General features: G+C 34.0%; 1 protein-coding gene across 2 annotated transcripts in view; it reads left to right on the top strand.

The window, feature by feature from the left end:
- The window catches only part of LOC126768534 (elongation of very long chain fatty acids protein 7-like), a 46174-nt gene extending 21656 nt beyond the window's left edge, over nt 1-24518 (top strand). For both annotated transcript variants that reach the window (XM_050486708.1, XM_050486709.1), the window contains exons 3-8: nt 1944-2134; nt 6785-6865; nt 11277-11439; nt 12652-12788; nt 21911-21975; nt 23978-24518. In XM_050486708.1, coding sequence (XP_050342665.1) covers nt 1944-2134; nt 6785-6865; nt 11277-11439; nt 12652-12788; nt 21911-21975; nt 23978-24296 — 956 coding nt within the window. In that variant the 3' untranslated portion in view covers nt 24297-24518. The remainder of the gene's footprint in view (nt 1-1943; nt 2135-6784; nt 6866-11276; nt 11440-12651; nt 12789-21910; nt 21976-23977) is intronic.
- The last annotated feature ends 1204 nt before the right edge of the window (nt 24519-25722 follow it).

Genomic DNA, 25722 nt, shown 5'->3' with positions numbered 1-25722 from the left:
TATAACAATTGTATATACAGTGCCACTGTATGTCCACACATGTAGGGGTTGGGGTTATTCATATACTTTAAAATAAAAAATAAAAAACCTAGAAAAAGATATAATTCAAGAAAATACTTTATACAATTCATCTTGACCAGTTAAATTACTATCTGTATAATCCCATGGTTATCTATTGTATTCAGCAATAACTGAGAGTAATTATTAATATTATTATTAATTGCAACAAGCTATTTGGCCTCAATACCATCTAACCTAACGAGCGCAAGTCTAGTGTCCCTTAAATTTAAAATAACGAATTTGACAATTATTATAATGTATCCGATTTTTGACAAAAAAAAAAAATTAAAAAAATTTTACATTTCTAAGAATTAACAGAATTTTTAGGAAAAAAAATTTCTTATATTTGTCAAATATTTATAATAACTATGTCTAAGATTAATATGAACACTTATAATTTAAAATTGGAAGTTGATAGCGATTGCTTCTAAATTAGGCCGAAAGTTGCTTATTCGTTTTTAGTTTAAATTCAGTGTAAAATAATATCAACGCTCTACTAAATCTCTACACGGATACCATTAAAGTTTTATGCTAAGTTATAAAGCATCAGTTACAGAGATTTTCTCTTTATTATGACATTCCTGCACTAAAATTAATAAATGAATACCATTCGCCTATGTAAGGGCTTTTGTACGGGCCTAGTCACGTACTAGAAACTCAATAAATCGTTCTTCGAAAGTAATGAATATGCTGTTATCGATGTATATATTGACGATAAACTGATAGTGCAAGGAGCGTTGTATATTTCTTTCTGTGAGAGACGAACGATGGTGATCACTTATCATATGGTATGATGCATCATTGCTTTTAAAATCAATACCAATAAATTTGAAACTAAAAAAAAAAAAACTTCGCTTAACCTATAAATATATTTTTACTTATTTACTTTTATTATAGAAAGTATCGCTTACAAAAAAACATCTTTCAATATTCTAATGGCTCACTTTATAGAATTTATAGCATAATATTTTACAAACACAAGTTATAGTGGCCTCGAAAAAAATTAATACTACATTATATATTCAGTTATTTTAATAGAAAAAAACATCAAGACTTTCACTATATGAGCTCTAGATGGTGAATGTGCTAAGCAATAGACCTAATAATAGCAATAGACCAATAGACTAAAAAAAAAGCTTTAAGAAACATTTATCACTGCGGTAAAGAAAAAAATATTCTTTACAAAAATATCAAATGACTTTTTAAGCGAAGGCTCGAAGACGAATATAGTTTATTCTACCACCTGATCCAACGATACAACGGTTTCGTCACGATGTTTTCCATCACCGCCGAGCACTAAATTAATTAAAAATTAAGCATACTAAAACTCTATGCTTAGTTAAAATCAATCTCAATTCACTTATTTAAAGTGTGTTTTTTCCATTCTTACTTGAAAGCACCATTTAAATAAACAGACACAGAGAGCGCATTGAGAATTAGTTTTTAATCACAAGTTTAAACAGTAGACTGTAATTATGAATCACCTTTCAATTTCTTCTCCTTATAATACGTACTAAGCGTGCTTGCTGGCACAGCTATCAACAACTAGGCAAAGCATTTGATTAAATATTTTATTCCAGAATTTATTTGAAACAATTTTATTGATTGATTTCTAATCTATACGTGTACTTGTAAGATATCTTTCATAAATACTCATAACAGCCAGTAAATTTATTTTTAATTTGAAATTACGGAAAATCAACAATTTTAAAACTTAATTTTATCATCTTTAATAAAAATAAAATTAATTTGTTTCACTTTCAAATAACACCAAAATTGTTGTTGATTGTGCTCATAATTCTATTTTCAAATTAAGCTGTGCCGCAAGGACGTGTTTTAGGGTCCACACTATTCAATATATTCACTGCTGCTCTTTGTTACAGATCCCAGGGTACAAGGATGGTTTCTGTTCGACACACCAATAGCTACCTTTGCGATGGTTGTCGCATATCTCGCCATTGTTTTGGTGATAGGACCCTTATGGATGGCGAACAGAAAACCATTCCGCATCAAGAATGTGTTAGTCGGTTACAATGCAGCTCAAGTTTTTTTGTCATCATATATGTTTTATGAGGTAAGTTTAACAATGAAACATTAAAATATTATAGTTAAATATGATATTTAGTTAAAGCAATACATAACATACAAAATTAGAAATAAAGTAATTTAACAACACATAATTTTTAATTCATAATGAAATGTTATTTAATGTATCTATTTCAAAACTAAAAACATTGTAGCGAGGACAAAAAGCCACAAGAAGTCATTGGTACTGCTATTATTTTTGTACTTAGAACCTTAAGACCATACAACAACATTTCGTCATATTGTTCGTGTTAGAGATGTCAAGGGCGTCATTAAATAATTTCTCGAGTTATGCATCCGTGACGTATGTAAAAAACAGTTTATGACGATAGGCCTTATTGCAACGCGTTAAGAATGAAATTATAAAATTTGAAGATTATTCAAATAAACAACAATAAAACTGATAAACTTTAGAAGATTATTTTATAGGTGCTAATGCTAAAATATTTGCAAACACCTAAGATTTCGTTAATTGGGAGACGTGTTTATCAATATATTCTTATATTGCTTTAAATTTACTAAGCTAATAATAGTTTGGGTGGATATTATAGAACTAATGTCTCCTTAAATGATAACACACCTTGGGAATTAAATAAAAATATGAATAATTGCACTGTAACAATTGTTGAAAAAAAGAGTATTCAAGTGTTTGTTTGTTTGATCGCGCTAACTATGAATGGGATTTGAAAAATTATTTTAGCATTTGATAGCCCATTTCTACAGAAAGGTTATGTGTTATTTGATATCACGCTCGAGCCCACGGAGGTAGTAGTAACAGCCTATGAATGTCCCACTGCTGTACTAAAGCCTCCTCTCCCATTTTTTTTTGAGGGGAAGGTATGGAGCTTATTCCACCACGCTGCTCCAATGCGGGTTGCTGGAATACACATGTGGCAGAATTTCTATGAAATTAGATACATGCAGGATTCCTCACGACGTTTTCCTTCAGCGTATAGCACGAGATGAATTATAATCACAAATTAAGCACATGAAAATTCATGGTGCTTGCCCGGGTTTGAACCCACGATCATCGGTTAACATTCACGCGTTCTTACCTTTGAGCCACCTCGGCCCATCGGAGGTAGAGGAACGTAAAACTTGGGTGATGCCGCACGGATTAGCTAGTTAAAATTTACAGATGACGGGTTATATTATGTGCCGTGGAGTACCGGCTTAGAATAGTACTCCCCCAATCTCATCCCGTGGGTGTCGTAAGAGGCGACTAAGGGACGGGGAAAAGGGGGGATGGGCAGCAGCGTCCCCCCTCCCATAAACATCTTACCCCTACTGCGCTCGCCAACACGCCTGCCCAGCGCGGCGAGTATGGGCAAACCCCTCCCTTAATGGCAGATGCGCCCAAAAAAAGGCCCCCAGTTACCGGCAAGCCCGCTAGGCCCGACCAAGGTAGCGGTCGCGGTATCGGCAGGGCAGGGGGTGCTAAGAATCACCGGTTCACGGCAGGCTACCGTATAAAACGACTGAAAATGGCAACGTATAATGGACGCTCGATGAGGCTGGACCATCACCTCGCCGAATTAGAAGTAGAGTTAAGTCATATAAACTGGCATATACTGGGGTTATCTGAAGTCCGAAGACAGGGGGAGGACACGATAACTCTAGAGTCCGGTAACTTACTCTACTTCCGCGAAGGTGATAACCTCTCCCAGGGTGGTGTCGGTTTTCTAGTCAAAAAGGATCTCATTAGCAGCATTGTGGAAATCAGTAGTGTGTCGAACCGGGTAGCGTACCTTGTCCTAAAACTTTCCGACAGGTACTCCCTGAAGGTTGTACAGGTATATGCGCCAACTTCGACATACTCTGATGATGTGGTCGAAGCGATGTACGAGGACATCGCAAAGGCCCTCAACGACACCTCGAGGGCCCACTACAATGTTGTTATGGGAGACTTTAATGCTAAAGTGGGAGTACAAGATAGCGGTGAATCGAAAGTCGGACCTTACGGCTTGGGCTGCAGAAATCACAGGGGGCAAATGCTGGTAAACTTTCTCGAAGCGCAGGGGCTTTTTTTGATGAATTCTTTCTTTCAAAAAAAGCCTCAGAGGAGGTGGACCTGGCGAAGCCCCGATAACGTGACAAGGAACGAGATAGACTTTATCATTTCGAATAAAAGGCACATATTTAGAGATGTTTCAGTGATCAACAAGTTTAATACCGGAAGTGATCACCGCTTGGTTCGAGGCACTCTAAATATTAACTTAAAAGCCGAAAGATCGAGAATGATGAGGTCTACTCTCCGACCTACCATGCTCCAAGCTGCTCAAGGCTCCGAAAAGTTCCAAATGGAACTTCAAAATCAATTCACCGCGTTGGAAACCATAAGCAGCATTGATGAGAGAACCGACACGCTGGTCAAAATACTGCAAAACACATCCCGCAAGTGTTTTCCGCCACAGAGAAGAGACAACGCACCAAAACTCTCTGCTGAGACACTCGAGCTCATGAGAAAACGACGAGAACTACCATCGTTTTTGTCAGATAAGGCCTTAAACCGAACAATAAAAACGCTGACGCGACGCGATCTCCGACGCTCCAATACCCGTGCCATCAAGGCTGCGATTGAGCAAAATCGGGGATCGAAAGTGTTCGCTCGCAAGTTTGGGAGGCCGCGTCTGACAAAACTTAAAACTGAAAATGGTGGGGTCGTTACCTCTAGGCCTGAGATTATCGGAGAAGTAGAGAGGTTTTATGGGCAGTTGTTCTCTTCAAGATCGGATAAACCCGTGGGAATCAGTATTGATGACCAGCGCGCCCCTCTTATGCGCCATTACTCCGAGGAGCTCCCGGTCGTTGACCAAGGAGAGATTAGGGCGGCTCTAGAACAGCTTAAAAACAACAAAGCTCCGGGAGATGACGGAATCACAACAGAGTTGCTTAAGGCAGGCGGGACTCCGGTCCTGAAAGAGCTAGCAAGCCTCTTTAATTCCGTCATCCAACATGGCAAGACCCCGGAAACGTGGAGCGGGAGTGAGGTGGTACTGTTTTTCAAGAAAGGTGATAAAACCCTCTTGAAAAACTACAGACCAATCTCCCTCCTGAGTCACGTGTATAAGCTGTTCTCAAGAGTCGTCACGAACCGTCTCGCCAGACGACTTGACGAGTTCCAGCCCCCAGAGCAAGCCGGCTTTCGATCAGGCTACAGCACCGTGGACCACATCCATACTGTTCGGCAGATTGTGCAGAAGACCGAAGAGTACAATCAGCCGCTGTGTATGGCATTTGTGGACTACGAGAAAGCCTTCGACTCCATCGAAACCTGGGCAGTGCTCGACTCATTGCAGAGATGTCATATCGATTGGAGATATATCGAGGTACTGAGATGTCTGTACAACGCCGCTACAATGACTGTCCACATCCAGGACTGTAAGACGAAGGCGATCCAACTGCGCAGAGGGGTGAGACAGGGGGATGTAATATCCCCGAAACTGTTCACCAACGCGTTGGAAGACGTTTTCAAAACGCTGGATTGGACTAGGTATGGAGTCAATGTAAACGGCGAGTACATCTCACACCTTCGATTTGCCGACGATATCGTCATCATAGCAGAGTCGCTGGAACAACTCACCGAAATGCTGCGTAGCCTAGGCGAGTCTTCCCGATGTGTCGGTCTCGGTATGAACTTGGACAAGACCAAGGTCATGTTCAATAGGCATGTCGTGCCGGGACCGATATACGTCGAGGGGAAACCTCTCGAAGTTGTTAGTGAATATACCTACCTAGGACAGATAATACAAGTCGGTAGGAACAACTTCGAGAAGGAAGCCGATCGAAGAATTCGCTTGGGATGGGCAGCATTTGGCAACCTTCGTCAAGTCCTCAAGTCGTCTATACCGCAATGTTTGAAGACGAAAGTCTTCAACCAATGCGTCTTACCTGCCATGACATACGGTGCCGAAACGTGGACACTAACTGCGAGACTAGTCCACAAATTCAAAGTCGCTCAGCGTGCTATGGAGCGAGCTATGCTCGGAGTATCTTTGAAGGATAAGATCAGAAATGAGATTATCCGGAAAAGAACCGGAGTCACCGACATAGCTTGCAAAATTAGCAGGCTGAAGTGGCAGTGGGCTGGTCACGTATGTCGTAGGACCGATGGCCGTTGGAGCAGACGAGTCCTAGAGTGGAGACCGCGAATCGGCAAGCGCAGCGTAGGGCGCCCTCCAGCCGGGTGGACCGACGACCTTAAGAAGGTGGCGGGCACCAACTGGATGCGGAAGGCGGAGGACAGGGAGCTTTGGCGCACCTTGGGAGAGGCCTATGTTCAGCAGTGGACAACGATTGGCTGTTGATTGATTGATTGGGTTATATTATGTCATATTATTCATTACACATGATATTATGGTCTAGCAGAATATCATGGTCTAGCACTACTATTTCGTTGATATATAAGTCAATCGGTCAGTTCGTCTTTTATACTTCGTACAGCTTAGAATAATTCACGTCAAGTAAATAATATATGCATTTCAAGGATCATTTTAAAGACCAGTTCCTCTTGACTAACGGCGTACTTATTTATTTATTTTATTTAGTCTGTTATGCAATATAATATAAGCTGAAATTCAACGGGATAGGCTATACAATATAAGTTGTATAATATTATAATCATATATTTTATTTTCAGCATTTAATGTCAGGTTGGTGGGCCGACTACAGTCTCTCTTGTCAACCAGTTGATTACAGCGACAGCGATAAAGCAAGACGGGTAAATATACTTTATATAATATTTAAATACATGGGCGTATTACAATCAATTATATAATTAATTGTGTGTGTGCGTTTTTCCAGGAAATACACCTATATATTATAGATAAACATAAAAAACTAAAACTTATCTAAATATAAAATTTGAGCCAAATCGTTTAATACGTAGAATTGAATTACTCATTTAATATCATAAGATTTATAGATCGAGGTAAAATATACTGTACATAAGCGTAATAACACGTATTATTTTATCCAATGGCGACAGAAGGTTCATATTATACCCGAAGAATTGGAATTGCGATTCACATTCACGATTCACAGAAGAATTGGACATGCGCTTAGCATTCTTGCAATTTTACTGTGTCATGATTTGTATAGTTACTATTTTTAATTTTAATCCTTTAAGTTAAGTAAAGTAACAGCTTATGAATATTTCACTGCCAGGCTAAGGCTTCACCTCTTTCATTAGAAGGCTTGGAGCTTATTCTACCACGCATCTTCATTGCGGGTTGGTGGATACACATGTGACAGAATTCCAGTCAAATTAAACTCATACAGATGTACTCGCGATGTTTTGATATACCTCGGTCACAGAGATGAATTTAGTGAAGCACATGAAAATTTAGTGGTTCTTGCCTAAGTTTGAGCCCGCGATCATCGGTTAAGATTCACACGTTCTAAACACTGGGTCGTATCGTCTCAAGCCCTTAAGATAATGTATATAAATATATTAATTATTCAATAGTATTTTTTATATATTATTATAATTTTATTATATATAATATAATACGGAGTTGCATTAATTTAGTAAAATGCAATAAAAATATATTTATTTACAAATTATATTTACGAAACATGTTTAAAATTACACGGTCAATGAGAAGCAAATGTTATTAGTCATAGAAAGTGCGAGATGAGACGATACCGGTTGTTACAGGCCGAGAAACATTTGAAGACTTGATAATTAATAGAATGGTAAAATAATATAATATATAGCATATATATATATAACATATATATATATATATAACATATATATATATATATTTGTAAATACATTAATTTGGAGTCTGAATATCTTATCCTTAGTGATACATTAATTACTCGTTTATGGTTTCTACTGAAGTCATATATCATATTCTATACATGCTTTTGCAAATAATTTCCATCATTACACCTTCATGTTTGACAGTTGCTAATTTTGATTCTAGGAGACTATCTGCACTACCGATTGAATAAGCATTGAATTTTCTTAAAAAATGGACCAAGATAAAATAATTCACTTATGCAAGCCCATATCGAATACATCAAAGTAGCAACAATTTAATAAATCTTCTTTGTAAACATAATCTTTGCATTAAAAATTCAATTCATTCAAAATTCATTTCTGAAAATTAAACTATAGAAAAAACCTCATTACTGATCGATCTATCTATTCGAGAAAGCGTGTAATCACGAGAAATGTACAATAGCAGGCGGCTTAAGAGAGAAAAATAAGTCCAAATATTAATAAATAACAAAAAAGCATGTCTAATCGTTTACAAGTCTTTACACGTTGGTCAAGTTCATTCAAAGGCACTCGCTTCGCACACGCGGTTACTTTCGAAACGCTATTTATTTTCGCGTAAGAAACAAAAGAGAAATTACAATTTCTTCGCGGGTGTGGTCGGAAGTGGTCGTTAATTTTTTTAAATATTATCGTCGATTTACTATTAATGTTTTATGACATTGACTAAAATGACAAATTTCAATTTGTTTTTGATTACATTTCTTTATTTCCTTATTCAATTTCAATACAGCAAATTTAGTTATGAGTTAAATACATTTTGATTGTTTTTTTTAATAAAGATGTAGAATATAATACAACAACTTTATTTTTAATTATCATGCAAAGGTCTAATTGCTTCCAATAAAAAGATGCAATAATGTTCATACATCAACTATATATGTAAACAAAACGATTTATTTACACAAGAATTATTGACATTGACGCTTAAAGTAAATAAAAAAAATAAAACTCCGGTACAAATCCGCGTGGAATGATTGAGAGTGATTGTAAGAATTTCTCAAGAACAGCATTTCTCCGTTGAATCGCAATTCCGTTTAATATTGACGAAAAAAAACCAGCCGTCCTGTCCGATAGAGGCAATAACAAGAGTTGTTATATTTTTACACGACTGCCCAAAAAAGGAGTGTAATATTTTCAGGATTCATGTATGTATGTAGGTTTCTTTATTCCACCATACGCCATAAATACCATAAATACATGAACAGATTTAGATGTAGAAATACTGTAAGAATTATTATATCATCCCGAGTGATACTGGCTATAAATTCATTCATTCATTCTCGACTGTCGTGTTTTTTTTTTATTTTTAAGATTTTGCACGATTACTTAGAGATCCAAGTATTTTAACTACAAACAGAAAACATAATTTGGAATAAGAGACGAGAATGTTAAAATAAAAACAAAAAAATAAGTGTAAATATAAAATCTTGGAACATATATATTATATACATGTGATGTGATCTTCACAATAAATTAAAATGCTAATTTGACAACTTTAAATTATTATAATTATCTGTTAATTTTTTATAAACAACCGTTCTTTAATTTATTTTTCTTCATTAATTCCTACTCAGCGCCAAACTCGACAGCGCGACGACGCCTCTATGACAATGACATGCGTAAATTAGATGAAAAAAATACAATTAAATAAATAAACATCAGATGTAATTATAAACGTAAAATGTAGAAACGTGTAATGTATGAATTAGAATCGCATTCGATTTAAATTTAAACTTTTAAAGTCGCAATTCGTAAACGGAGCGAAACAACACAAAGAAAATAAAACTCGAAAATTAGCACGAACACAAAAGTCTGTAGAGAGAAATTACTTATTTTTAGAAAAAAAAAATTGTTAATACTTTCTTAATACATTATTTTCATAACTTGAACGTAACTGATTTTATTATTGTTAAATTAATAACATCGTTGATATAAAATTATATTCAAGAAATATTGTATGATTGGCGGTTACTTTTTATTGACACACTACTCTGTCATTTTCATACAGTAGGGAACTGTCCGTTATTAATAGCCTTCTAATCCTCAAGTAGAAATTCAAGCTGTGTGCAAGCCCGTTTGCATAGATACCACCCACTCATCAGATATTCTACCGCCATACAGCAATGCTTGAAGTTGTGCTCGATTTGAAAGATGAGTGAGCTAGTTGTACAAAGGACATAATATCTGGTGGTTAATATTTCTGACGGTACCGATGTTTTTGGAAGGTGATGACCATATTCCATCAATGAACATTTGTTCGTCCGCTTACCTATTTTATAAAAAAACACGTTAACCAAATGCAACCAAATGTAACACTTCGTATATTATAAAGTAAGAACTAAAACGACACACTTATTAAGTAAAACTTGTTTAGAGTATTCAATATAACGGCGAATAACATTTCGATTAAAATGCAGTTTCACTGTTTCGTTGACCCCAACCTTTACTTGCCATGAACTCGTGACGTAACAGTGAAAGCCGGTTAGGGGAGTAATAATTTGCGTCATCGTTAAAAGCGAAATTAGACTTGTCTGTATTTATCATATATAACACTAAAAATATCCATTCGATATCCATATTTATAATTATGTTAATAAGTGAGATTGCCATTCGAAATTAGATAATTATGAATGAAATGCACTTTATATTTCGCTAATAAAAAATTAAAAATAATGTTCTATACAAAAGAGTTTTATTTCCTCAATTATTTTTAGAAATAAATAAATACATTGATCGCATTATTTCAGCCAAAGAACATTCTATTTAACATCCTAGGAAACAATTCTACTTTTTAGATTTTTTTGTGCCGATGTTTTTATCCAATTTACAATACATTTGCCACGTTGTATTTCTTTGGTTTAAAAAATTAAAGCTATGCAATTTAACGTCACTTGCAAATTAAGCTAACGAACGATGTCACATTATAGATCCCGTTATAAATACAATGCTTTAGTAAATTCTTAAACATTAACACAAACTTCACAGGTCGTGCACAGGTCTTTATCACACAAAATTTGATTATATAAGTTTTATATTTATCTGAAGCAATAGTAGTGTCTTCGTTAACTATTTTTATGGAATTTAATCACTCCTGAAGTTATTTTATCGGATAAAACCTTATATATATATACATTCTAATCTATTCGCCCTATTGACTTGAAATTTGTCACAGTTTCTCCTTCCTCCTAGTAGACGCTCACTAAGAACGGGTTTTACATACAATTTTCTTCTTATCTACCCGTGCGAAGCCGAGACGGCTAGCTAGCGTATTAGTAAAACGTATATCGTTTGGATAAAGTTCTAATGATATTCTGTATTCTTATTGTTATTATTCTTTCAGATGCTACATTTATGCTGGGTGTATTACTTCTCGAAGCTATCAGAATTCGCAGACACAATATTCTTCGTGATACGAAAGAAGAAGAGTCAGATCACGTGGCTCCATCTTTATCATCATTCTTTAACGCCGTTTGAAGCTTGGCTTTTAGTCAAATTTATCGCAGGTAATTTTTTTTTTTTTATTTTAAATAGGAAAACAGTTTGGCAAATGGTCTAACTGATGGTTAGTTAATATCGAGCCTGAGTCTGCGCAGGAGTATCGTAGTGCAAATTAGTGCATAAATACAAATGACCTATTCTCTTTTATACATCGTCCGACCTTGTCCTATATAAATATTTACAGAAGGAGTAGAAATGTATAGGAGATTGCGCAATTATAAAATATCACCACATAAAAAAAATATTTTCTGTAAACGAAAACCGAAGAAATACTATAGTAGGTTATGTATGTTATATATATTTGTGATAATAGTTCAGAGACTTTGACTTTTAGATTTCAGTACATGTAGCATGAATCATTTATGCAACTAAACAATATCAAATAGAAATAATAAAAAGTAATTAATTCAAAATTTGTACACGAAAATAAAGCTATGTAGGTCACTTTCAAGTTGTAGAAAAGAGAAATGAATATCTACATACAAAAATCATTGGAGTTGAATGATATTATATATAAACTGTAATTAAATAATTCCTAACCATTTTGACTTTCACGACTCATGCAAATCTATTTACGATATAATTTAAATGAATTTATTAAGAACATATTTTAAGAGTTGATATGGCCAACCAATGATTGCGTGCTCAAACCCACGCAAGCTGTTTAACCAAGTGCTTAATTTATTTTTATAGTTCATCTCGTGCTTAGCGGTGAAGTTAAAACTTCATGAGGACACCGCCTTAGGTCACATGAAAATCTGCCACATGACTAGAACTGTACCTTAAGCTTTTAATTTAAAACTCTAGAGCAGTTTTAATAACTACGATTCAGAAAATTAATTTTAAAGAGCTTCTCAAACTGACCTAGAGTTGCCAAATTCTAAATTGATTCAAAACAGTTAAATACATTCCAAAATAACGCAAATTGATTATTTCCTTCTCAGGCTACTTAGACTTGGCAAAGTTTATTTTAATTGTGAATATGTATGTAGCTACTATTTTTACTTAAACCTTTTTGCAAGAACAGTTGGTTAGATAAAAGTATGATTAAATTGCACCCAGTAAATGTCCTATTATTATTACTGCATAAAAGATATTTTTATATATATTCAAAAGTTTGCAAGCTTATGTGGTTTGGATGACAATTTTCTTGGGCTCATTTTCATTTTTTTTTTTCATTTTTTGTGAAATTTATTAAGTTTATGTATTTCGTAAAGGTGGCCATGGAACCTTCTCGAACATCGTCAACAACCTCGTCCACATCATCATGTATAGCTACTATATGATGGCGGCCATGGGACCGCAGTACCAGAAATACTTATGGTGGAAGAAGCATCTCACGACGCTGCAATTAGTAAGTACTTTACTTAATTTGATATAAAAGGAAGATGAAAATAGAATATATTACCTTTTAAAAAGCACAAAATGAATGTAAGAATAAAGCCGGTACATAAATAAACGCGTTGAGAAAAGGTTGGTAGTGCTCTGCGCTTCCTTTGTCTCGTCTAAGCGGGGGCACTACCGTGTAATATTAGTAAACTATTGAAGACAAATATTGATATGAACTAATGTTAAATAAAAATTTAAAAAACCGACTTCAAAAACATTTAATCGAATACTTATTTATCAATATTCTTAAGCTTTCTGACATTTCTAACGAATTCTCAGGGGATGTGAAACTTTTCAAATCTATATAAGCAATGACAAACAGTTCGATACCTTTTTTTCCTCTATTTGTTAATTTATTTCTTTTTTCTTTGTTTGGTATTTACAATATATCAATAAAAAAATAATATATCCGATCCTTGAATTTTCGATACTAAAAAAGTTATTGATTATGAGCCAATCATACTCGTCAAAATTAAAACGCACTCCAGATAGTGCATCTCCAACAATTTAACGAAAAATCGTTTTTTTCTTATTCAATAAATTCGATGAGTCATAGAAACTAAGCATATGTGTAATTTGACAGTTACGAAACATATCCGTAGTTAAAGTATTTAACACATTCTAAACCTATTAGGACCTTTCATACCACACCTAGAATTCCTTGCGCCGTCTGAAATTGCGCAAGCCGTAGGATATAAGACACGAACGTTTAATCTATTGGAAATAATTTTCCGCAGTGATAAATTAGGCGATACTCGATGTATTGACTTTGTGCAATAGGCTTCGCTAGCCTTTATATACACAATTAATTTACAATAATTATTCATGTTTTATGTTGGGTAATAGAAATTCAATATATTTGCTTTAAGCCAGAACTTTACAACCAGTGGAAGAATCGCCTATTTATTGGAATAAATTACGGCTTATTAAACAGACGTCGCTTATAAAAAAATATCAATACATATCAAACAAGCATTATAATGTATTTCACTTATCTAAGCCTTCTAACTCTAATTCTTCTGTTTTACGTTCTTACGTTTCGTATGAATGATGATGTAGAGGAATGATGATTTCACTAAAGATTCGAATATGAAGTGATTTTTAAAAATATCGAAGCATCTGTTATTACAATGTCGCTATTGTTTAATGCTAGTTAATTTTTTTATTTCGTATATTGGTTTAACACTAAAAATGATTGATTGTATTAACCGGCTCAAAATAATAATTTTGTGCCGGTTGGCGTGGTTGGTAGATACTTGCCTTTCACGCCGAAGGTTGTAGGTTCGATACCCACGCAGGACAGACCTTTGTGTGCATGCACATGTCTGTTTATCTTGAGTCTGGGTTTAATTGTCTATATAAGTATGTATTTGCAAAAGAAAAGTAGTATATGTAGTATATCAGTTGTCTGGTTTCCATAGCACAAGCTTTGTACAAGTGTGAAAAATGTCCTAAGATATTATTATTATTATTTTTGCTCAGTTCATTTTATTATTTTTTTATAATCTACATAATATAGACAGCGAAAGTAATTTTTTGTGTCTATTACGCTTTCACGGCTAAACCACTGAACCGAATTTGATGAAATTTGGTATGAAGAAAGCTTGAACCCCAAGGTAGGACAAAGGCTACTTATTTATTTATAACTTTATATAAGCCTCAGTATCACGCGGGCAAAAACTAGTCAAACACATTATTACTTTTGAATGAATACTTACAAGTCCAATACTAAATCACTTTTTTCGAATAGTGTACCAAATTACCAAATATTATTCAATTATTAAATGCTGTTAATTAATAAAACGATAAATCAAGTTGTTCTCCTATTTTAATAAATCACAACCGATATTCTTAACAAGGCTGTTATGAGGAAAAAAAATTATCCGGTTCATAATATTTTTACAGAAATGATTTAGTTGTAACTACGTATTTGTAATTGCATGACTGGAAATGACGTTACAATGACGCTGCTAATAATCTACTTTTACGCTAAACTATAGTAGATAATCACGTGACTTTTATAATCTTTTCTATTATGTGATATAATCCTATAATTGTTCTCTTCACTCACGGGAAAACCAGATCACCGGCAAAAATGTTTCTCAAGGAGATTTGTAGCAGGCAAGCAGTAGATAGACCGCATAAGTTTGCTAAGTAATTTTTCTTACATTGTTAATCATGAACACATGAGACCTCAAAATATTGCCGACAGATATTTATGAACATAAATACAATTAAACTTTTTTATGTATTTTGTTCCGTTTCGTAATTAAGAAGCGAAATTTTTAACTTTTGGCAACGCTTTACAGTTCCCTATTTAAACTTGACTTAATATTATGAAAATAATCACACAAGTTTCATTTATACTAACACTAGTTAAATTTAAAGTGAAATAATTAAATTGTCACATAATTTAACAATGTAATTATACAATTTTTATCTTGCTTCAATATCATAAGTATACAAACAGTTGAATTTCTCATGACCCTGTAATAGAATGCAACCGTACCAACAGTCAGATATTAAAAAGAAAAAAGAAAATATTATATTGTACAATAGCCTACTCCGATATTAGAACAAGGCCAAATGGCGGCAGTTTAAGAAGACTTGATTAAGAAATTCTTATTACTGTCACTACAATGTTTAGTGAAAGTATTTACTTATAGAATGTTATAACATTATGGATTCTGTTTAAGCACTTTAAATTTTGTAACAATGTAACTCTGATTCAGTTTTTTGCAATCATACGGTTTTGGGATTTTTATTTGATTTCATAGATTCAGTAACTAGATAGGTAGGTAACGTAGTAAGACGGTAAGAGTTACTGTATTTGTATAATGTAGATCAAATATACATAAGATAATATAAGGATATTATTATTATAAGATTAATATAGATAATGCCTGACCACTACCACACCAGATGGTAGTAATTTATATTATTATATTTTTTTCAAATATAATATTTGAATGTTAATAAATTGGAAGTTAAATCGAAGAAAGATAACAGTGTCATCGAAACATTTTAATAATTCATCTAATACTTATACATATTGTACAAATGCTTAAGTACATAATAGAGTTTTTTATTGCTTGATTATTTACCTATGCCTTCCACCGTGAAAGCCAAACTCCTAAAGCCACCGATAAGCGAAACATTATTCGCTATCGCGAGACTTCACGGGATCACTTGCATATACATGTACAACTATCATTCGAATTGAATTCGATTTTGTTTCGTAGGCAAATATAATCTGTGCAATATCGTGTATATTTCTGTTACATTTTTTTATTTCGTCAACACTATAATGAATAGCCACATATAACAAAGCAAAGATTGAAGCAAATCGACCGCGTCTTGGTATTTTCATTAATTGCGTGATTCAGGGACACGAAGTGACGAGTTCGTTGCTATTGATTATAGCTTCTGTTTAGATTTCATCCGTTAAATATTTTATTCACAAAGTTAACATACATCAAAAGATATTTCGAACAAATCGATCTTTAACTATAAACGCGAAACATTTAATCGATTTGTCGCCGATTAAAAATAGATTAATAGAAGTATGAGCTATACCTGACAATATTTAAATTATTATAATTAAACAGAACGGCAGCTAAATTGCTAGTTATTTGATAAAATAACGGTATTGACGAAGCGTGCGGGACCAACACTCAAACATTTCAACATTGCAAGCGGAACGCTATATCCTTTCTCTGTTGCATTGCAGAGTACATTCTACCAGCAAGCGCTAAGGCCTTCGGATGCAGAGAAATCAAGTTAATTAGATTTTACTTAGGAGTTCTATCAATCATCATGATCTATAATGAAATCAGGAAAGATGAGAAGTCATTCTTAATTCCAAATATTTTTTTATGGTTTGATACCAATCATTATTATGATTTCATTTGAATGCGAAAAGGGTACATCTCTCAAACGCCGATTTCATACAATTGACCCGTTCAAAATGTCGCTACTTAAATAACCAGAAACATTAATTGAAATTAAAATATAAAAGCAACTCACACTAAAACAAACATACTATAAAATATTTAAATCCTACTTTCCGTTGTCGAAGCCAACTCTATGAGCGTTTTGGTTCGTGTTTTATAATCGTTATATCTAATAATATGTTAAATATGACATTTATGTTAAAATCGAAAGTATAGGAAGAGAAAGTTTGAAAGCATCAATTCCAAATACAACATATCAAGCCTCTATCATGTTTTTTCACCTTAGTCTAAAGGTGTAACAAACATTGTACAAACATTTTATTTTGCAAATATTTTTTTTGCCAGCAACTACATGCAAATATACATAATGTATGTATTAAGCAACGAATTCTTTTTCTACTTCTATAACGACATCTGGTGGCCTAAACAAAAACTAATTAAACAGTGAAGTTATCCGAGTAACGGTGCTGATTCTTCATAGACAATCTTCAAACACATCCTTAGATATAAACGTTGTTTAACGGGTGATTAGTTAAACAATGTTGTTAAATGCTGTGTCTTTTTCTTTCAAATATAAAATCAACAAGAAAGAAAGAGAAAAGTCAGTGTTTAACTAAACAGTCCCTAACTAACGTTTATAAGTAAAGTGTTTATGCTTCTTAATTTATTTATTATAATTCTAATAAGTAAATTAATTATATTGAATCAACAATTGAACTGTTGAAATTGTTCTTTTCTATATTTTTTCTATATTATGAGCGGAGATGGCCTAGTGGTTAGAACGCGTGAATCTTAACCGATGATCGTGGGTTCGCACCCGGGCAAGCTCCACTGAATTTTCATGTGCTTAATTTGTGGTTATTCTTTTGTGGTTATTATTTGTGGTTATTCATCTCGTGCTTGACGGTGAAGGAAAGCATCGTGAGGTAACTTGCATGTGTCTAATTTCATTGATATTCTGCCACATGTGTATTCTACCAAACCGCATTGGAGCAGCGAGGTGGAATAAGCTCCAAACCTTCTCCTCAAAAGGAAGAGGAGGCCTTAGCCCAGCAGTGGGACATTAACAGGCTGTTATTGTTGTTGTATATTTTGGGGCAGTTGGTAGTATGATATCAAACTAACCACATTTTTGTTCTTTTCTATGCACAGCTTATATTTGACCTCGTAGAAAAATCGTTTTTATTAAATGTACCGAAAATATTTCATTTTCAAAAACTATTACATTAAATGAAACTATTATTTTACGACCCATGATATTTAATCCCTGACTACTATGGCCTATGCGCCACCAACCTGCAGTCATGCAGTCACTCACTTTTCAAACCGAAATACAACAATACTAAGTTAAAATATGTGATGAGTATATAAATGTTCCAAAGCAGGTTAGTAAGTTACCACCATATGTTAAGTTTTCTAACCACTGAGCCATCTCAGCTCTGTGAATTTATGCTTCGTTAACATTACTTACATTTTTATTATTATTAATGTTGATGGGCATTGTAACGGCATCACTGCTCTTAAAATAATCACATTCCGAACGAATTGGACATTCGTTTAATTGGATGAGTATCCAATTTCAGTTGTTTTTGATGTTTCGACTGAACTGTAGAAAGTTTAATTTATTTTACAAAATATTAAGTGTGCCTTAATCCTAATAAAAATGTATATTTTTTTATAAAAAATTTATTAATAACAATATACATATCACTCTAGTTTTATATAGAAATACAAAAACTCCATTCTGTCAAAATCTTTTCAAAAATAATATAAACAAATATATTTTTATTTTTATATTTTAATATATTTCATCTTTAAATAATGCTGCTGACGTATGTTGGTAATTGAGCACTAAATAAGAACAAATTGATTATTTCGTTTAAATTGCGATATAATAATAAAAAGGAAAGCAACAACCTATAAATTTTCCCTTTCTGCTCAAAAGCCTCCTCTCCTCTGAAGCAAAACGCCGTAGATTCCACTACGCTATGATAATAAACCTGTGGGTTATTATGGTTAAGATATTATAAAAGTGGCGATGAGTTTTACTACAGAATATTTACCCTAAATTGGAGGAGGTAGGAAAGTTATTTCATGTAACAGGATAAATCCTGATAATCCTCTGCATATTATTTCATAATTGGAACTATATACTAATTTACTTCGTAATACGACTACTGAAATGCTAATTAAAGAATTTGTTAATATGACAAGGTCGTTTAATTATCATTTGTAATCAAAATGCGACTTTTGGAGCGGAACATGGTCAAGTTTAATTCATGAAATATTTTGAAACTAAGGTAAACTAATTCAAATTTACATTTACATATTTTACTTTTAGGCATGCATCACTGCATTGCCTTTGCCTTTTATTTAATTTATAATATATTTTAATCTGTTTAATTAAGTATACAAAATAGAGTATAAATAAATAATCTTTAAGAAGAATATCTTGAGAAAACCTCGAGTCGAGATCAATCCGAACTTAGAGCGGAGTTGTGAAATGAACTCCAAGGGGAAGTCACTTAACTAGCGGCCTTAATCCAGTAGTGGGATATTATAAAGCTGTTATATTTCATATTTTTATTTAGTTACCTACATTCACTTTCAGGATGACAAATATACGTCGAGGTAGAATTGAACTGTCGCTTAGATACCATATTTCATCCAAATCCTTCCAGCCGTTTTTGCGTGAATTAGTAAAACATTCAACCATACAAATATCACGTTTATAATATTTATATAATCATTATTCAAATTAATAATATTAATATCCTGGGACATTATTCACACACGGCCATCTGATCCCAAATTAAGCAGAGCTTGTACTATGGAAACCAGACAACTGAATTCTAACTAACTCACCATTTGTAATGGAGTTGTTGTCTCCTAAATCCTAATACTGTCAGACATGATAACAAAACCTTGCAAAATTTAAGTTTTTAAGTAAAATTTAAGTGGCGTTATCTTGACCACAGATAGATAGTAGTTTGTATACTGAGATGTTATTTTTACTACTATCATAAATAAGAACATCAAAAATTAACATAAGTCATTAACTTTTTTGCGCATAACTAGCGCAGACATTCGCTATATCGAAAAAAAGAAACGCCGCCTAGATAGCGCAGATGTACGTCATAACAAAAAAAAAAGTTGTTGTCATTTTTCTGTCGAAATAAAAAGTAAAAGTACACAAAATAAAAAAAAAAGCATTTCGGCTAAACGTAACAATGAATATTTTTATTTGTAATTGTCAAATGTAATATGAAGAAATTAGAAAGTTCACGTTAAGTTTGCTGTTTTATATAATTACGACTCATTCACACGTCGACGAATTATATTTTGACTGGAAAATTCGTATGGATCTTTTTTAACACTGAAAAACTACAAACACATCGAAACAAAACACAAATACATATTCGTGCGCCATAAAACTATCACTTATAAATGTCTATTTACATAAATCGACAATGTTAACAATATCTACGATATTTGTCTAAAGAATTGTATTAGCTTAAAATTATCGTTATTAATGTGCGCTTCGCTTTTAAGCTTCAAGAATCCATTATGTATTAATAATAAACGTTAAAACAAATATTCAGCCTAGAAAGTATTTATTAAAAACCAATAGTCTTATAGTCTGCATAAAACGGAGCTCAATTCGTTTTATGCATAAGACTAGTGTTATAAGATGCTATAAGACTTGTGCTTAAGTTTCCTAATTATTTAGTACGGTAACCGATTGACATGACAAGAATTTTCTCTCATAGTTGTAAGTAGGTCAGTAAGGTCTTAAAAAAAACTAAACCTACGAGTTTAATAAAATTTCACCATAGTATTGGAATTTAAGTTAACAAGTTTATAAAATTAGCATAAACTTAGTAATTTTGATAAGATACGATTTTTTTTTTATTAAATTGGTAGGTGGACTTACAAATGGATATGGGAGATGGTAATTGGCAGTGTAACTCCAGGCAAAAGGGACATAACATCTTTGTTCCCAAGGTTGGTGGCGCATTGGCGATGTAGAATAGTTACTATTTCTTACATCGCCAACGTTTTTCGTTGGTGACCACTTAACATCAGGTGACCCATTTGCCCGTCCTATAATATAAAAATAATGTATTAGTTGTGTTCATGTCGCCCAAATTGTTCTACTAATTCACACTTTTAAATTGAACGTGATAAATAATTTAAACTTTTCAAATTCAAGGTTGTTTTGCATTATTTTACCGGTATTTTATTACAATGACTTTAGAAATTTTAATCGATTGTAACGCAATTCTTACATGCAATATAATCGTTAGTTTTTTTTATTAAATAATTTATGAGTATATAATGAGTATGGTCAAGAAAGACCGCAGAACATGGTCGTGAAATGATCAGAAATTTATATGTGACATTGACTATAATAATTATCGACCTTACTGGTAAATGTTGCTTAGCGGCTGTTTAGTTAAACACGGATTTTTCTTATTCTGGCATTATTCATTTGCCATTCGAAAGAAGAAGACGCAGCATTGTTCAATTAATCACCTAATTACATAAATCTAATCAAAGCTTATTAGTGAAGATGTAAGTCAATAACTACATATACAACAAAAAAGTCCTTACTTTTACTAGTACTACTTTATTTTACCATATATTGATCCAAACAATGATATATTTGTGTCTTAGACTACACCAGTATCCTGGGGCCGAATTCTACTAATTTATAACGATTACGATTCGTTCCCGATTCAATTCCGATCCAACTTTGAATCATCTCTATTTATTCGAATCGGAACCGAACCGATAATATGTTAACATATATCGTTATGTCAAAATCAAACGTAATTGTTAACTTCATGGCAAAAGTCGATAATTTAATTAAAAAAAAAAAAAAAAAAAACAAAAAACGGCCCCGATCACGCTTCGATTCGATTGCGATAAAGTGACAATTTGTTAGTATAATTGGCACCCTGAACGAACTTTATAAATTTATTTATAGAGCCGAGACGGCCCAGTGCTTCAAACGCGTAAATCCACGTGTTACTTTGTACTTTATACGTTCCACCAGCTACCAAACGGTAGGCTAGTGGGGATTGATATGTCGGTAACTATTATTATTAATGTCTATAACTTTTTTTTTCAGATCCAATTCTTCATGGTGCTCTTCCACTCCATAAGTGCGCTGGTGTACGACTGTGGCTACCCAAAGTAAGATTTTTAATTGTTTTATCGTGTTTTTTTTTTAATTTATATGTGAAATAGTTAAAGGCAATCTAAAGGCGTTAACACTTTTAATAAAAACATATTTATTTATATTTTCATATTAGTTAACTTTGTGTTTCAGCTGATTATTAAATAGTAGCAATAGATGGTGCTGACATTTGTGTGCATAATTGTCTGTCTGGGTGTAATTATCCATATAAGTATGTATTACAAAAGAGAAGTAGTATATATCAGTTGTCTGGTTTCTAAAGAACAAGCATACTTGGGGCGTCTATCACCGTCCAGGGGACGGTGATTAAGGTGCAAGCCCAGATGAGGTATCTGGGCCTGATCCTGGACGGAAGATGGAGCTTCAGGCAGCATTTTGTCCAACTCGACCCGAAGCGCATAAGCGCTGCTGCTGCCCTGGGTCGCCTCCTACCCAATGTAGGAGGGCCGGAAACACCATGTCGGCGCTTATACGCTGGCGTGGTACGCTCCATGGCGTTGTACGGTGCATCCATTTGGGTGGATGCTCTCACCGCTCGTAACAGAGCTTTTCTGCTGAGGCCGCAAAGAGTCATAGCGGTGAGAGCGATACGTGGGTACTGTACGGTGTCATGGACGGCAGCGACACTTCTCGCGAGCGATCCGCCCTGGGAACTCCAGGCAGAGGTGCTTGCGGAAGTGCACCGGTTCCGGGTGGAAACGAGGTCAAGCGGCGTCCGTCCAGGATCGGCGGAGGTTGAGCGAGTCAGGGCCCTAGCCCAGCGAGCCTTGATTCGTAGGTGGAAGGAGGACCTAAGGTCCCCCTCAGCAGGCCTAGTGACAGTGGAGGCGGTCCGCCCTCACTTGAGTCGCTGGGTGGAACGGAGTCACGGCACACTCACATTCAGGCTGACGCAGGTACTTACCGGACACGGTTGTTTCGGTAAGTACCTGCACCGGATAGCGAGGCGGGAGGTGACACCCTCCTGCCATGAGTGTGGTGCGCCTTCGGACACAGCGTGCCACACTGTGATGGAGTGTGCCGCTTGGGGACCTCAGCGCCTGTCCCTGGCGGCCTTAGTCGGTGAAGACCTCTCGCTGCCGAGTGTGATAAACGCCATGCTTGGTAGCGAGAGGTGCGCGTTGGAGACGGTCTCCTTCTGCGAAAATGTTATGTCGCAGAAGGAGGCAGCGGAGCGGGAGCGTGAGGAGAGAGCCTCCGCTGACTCGCTTCGCCGAAGAAGACCGGGGAGAAGGCGTCGGCGCCATGCGCATCTTCTACTCCCACCCTAAGTGTTGCCGGGGTTAGGGGGTCTTTGTACCCTGAGAACCCCCTAGGATTTGGAGGCCTGCAGAGGCGGACCAACCGTCGGGGCCTCACGGTAGTATGCGCAAGCGATCCCGTGACGCCCTTCGAAAAGGCGGTGTGGGTACCGCTGGTTTTTTAGTGGGTATTCCGGCGCATACTCGGCGCCGGCGAGTCCCACATACCCCCCCCCCCCCCACTTCAAGTGGGGGAAACGCGTAAACGCGTTTTTCCAGCGAAAAAAAAAACAAAGGACAAGCATACTTAGCTTGATATTATTATTATTCTCTTGCTTACCCGATCTTAAGGCGATTATATTAACATAACGTAATAATTATGTGTTTATTATGGTGTCATAAAATATCATGTAAATTTATATCTAAACATGGCTTTAATGATTTATCGTACACGAATTGTCCTGACTCACGTATCACGAAACAAAACGTGATTAGTTTTTCTTAAAATATTTAAGTTATTCTTTAGTTTGTTATTTTATTATTATGTTTTTAATACGTGACATCAATATTAAGAGTCTAAAGATGAAAATTAAACGTATGTTCTTAACGCTCTAAAAAATAATTAAAAATAATTTATAATATTTGAATTATAAAATTATATATTTAACTTAATGTTGATACTCCTTTCGCGTCAGAAACGTTTCAGTTAAAAGTTATTCACAAATTTGACTTTAATTTCAAATTATTTCATTTCCAGAATCATCGCCTCAGGTCTGATACTGCATTCGTCTATCTTCATTGTTCTGTTCACGAACTTCTACGTGCAAGCGTATAAAAAAGAAAAACCTAAAACTACAGTTGACGCATGCAACAACGTCACAAACGGCTTCATCCCGAACGGACACGCGAACGCAAACGGACACGTTTCAGTGAATACGGTAGCTAGAACGAACGGATATGAAAACCTGACGAATAGTTACATGGATGAAATACATTCATCCGATGCTTTCATAAATGACACAAATCTGACAAACGGTTACATAAACCATATTGGTATGAAAGAAAAAGTGCAATAGACAACTAGTGTTTGTGTAATACGAAAGACTTTGTAAATAGTTTACTTTTAATATGGTACAAAGACTTTGATACATAAATTGATATACAATTAATGCTCAATTTAATACAAATAATTGAATTTATATTATTGATGTTATTTTAATGGTGAAATTGTATAACTAAAACTTTGTTGTATAAAAAAAAATCAAATTCTTGAAAAACCTGACGAAATATATAACGATATATAAAACAAACTAAACGATAAAATTTCGATTGCATTAAAAACTTATAATGTTTTTATTTTCCATATAAATTCATTAATTAGAAATAACGATATTTTTTTTAATTACCAATACAAACAGTCGTATAAAAATGATTTAAAAATTTCATTTATATAAAGTCATTACATAGCTTTGAATGCGTTTATCTTTTACTGAATCAATAAAACTTGAACGATTTGATTGTAATACCGATAACGATTTTAAGGTATATATGCCTTACTTAGCAGCCTCGTTCAGGAGGTGTTAAGTTACATTGATTTTTCTCATTCTGTCATAATTGATTTGACATTTGAAAGAAGGAGACAGCACTGTTTATCCAATCACACCCTAAAATATTTTATAACATAAGCCATTAATGTTACAAGCTGTTAGTTCAGTGTGATTTATTTTATTGTATCATATGTTTATATTTCTTTGTTATTTTTACTAAAATGTCTAATGGTGCTGACTAATATTTTCATATTATTTCGCGCATTATATATTTTTTTTCTTTTTATGGACTCGACTTAACTTAATCTACCTCATAGTCTTCCGTCCTTTATCTAAAATTCGTCAAATATAAAGCTTTATTTAATCTTAGACGTAAATGTAAATATTATGAGAATGTGTGTGTCAATTATCCTTTGATTTATTTGTGTCCTTTAATGTAAGGGTTTTCTGTCTTAACAAAAATCTAATTTAAATTGTTCCTTTCAAAGTTTTTTTTTTTCATATCACTTAGGTATGGACAATTTCATTCGTACCATAAAGAAATGAAATTATATAAATTAAAAAAATATACAAAATACCTGCTAATAGAATAAAAAATCTGAAATTTGTATATTTTAACTTAAATAAATACATATTATAAATAGACATAAGAAGCGCTATATAAAATATTGTTTTTAATAATCGATTTATCCAACGTTAACAGTATTACAAATAAAATTATCAAAATTAAATTATACTATTGTTATACAATTATACGTAATTATACAATGTATATTTATTATACATATTATAATTCCCGGTGGAAGTAAATATTTAGAAATGTTTTAATGTTTGTAATTTTATGTATAAATTTAATTTAGTGAATGCAACGTATACCAGTCAGTTGTAGCTCAAATATTGTAATTCTATAAATATATTAGAATAAGAAAATTTAAGACTACTTTTTAAATGTACA

This window comes from Nymphalis io, chromosome 5, assembly GCF_905147045.1.
Source record: "Nymphalis io chromosome 5, ilAglIoxx1.1, whole genome shotgun sequence".
NCBI classification, from domain to species: domain Eukaryota; kingdom Metazoa; phylum Arthropoda; class Insecta; order Lepidoptera; family Nymphalidae; genus Nymphalis; species Nymphalis io.
The sequence above is the reverse complement of the archived record's forward strand: the minus strand, read 5'-3'. Positions and strand labels throughout refer to the sequence as shown.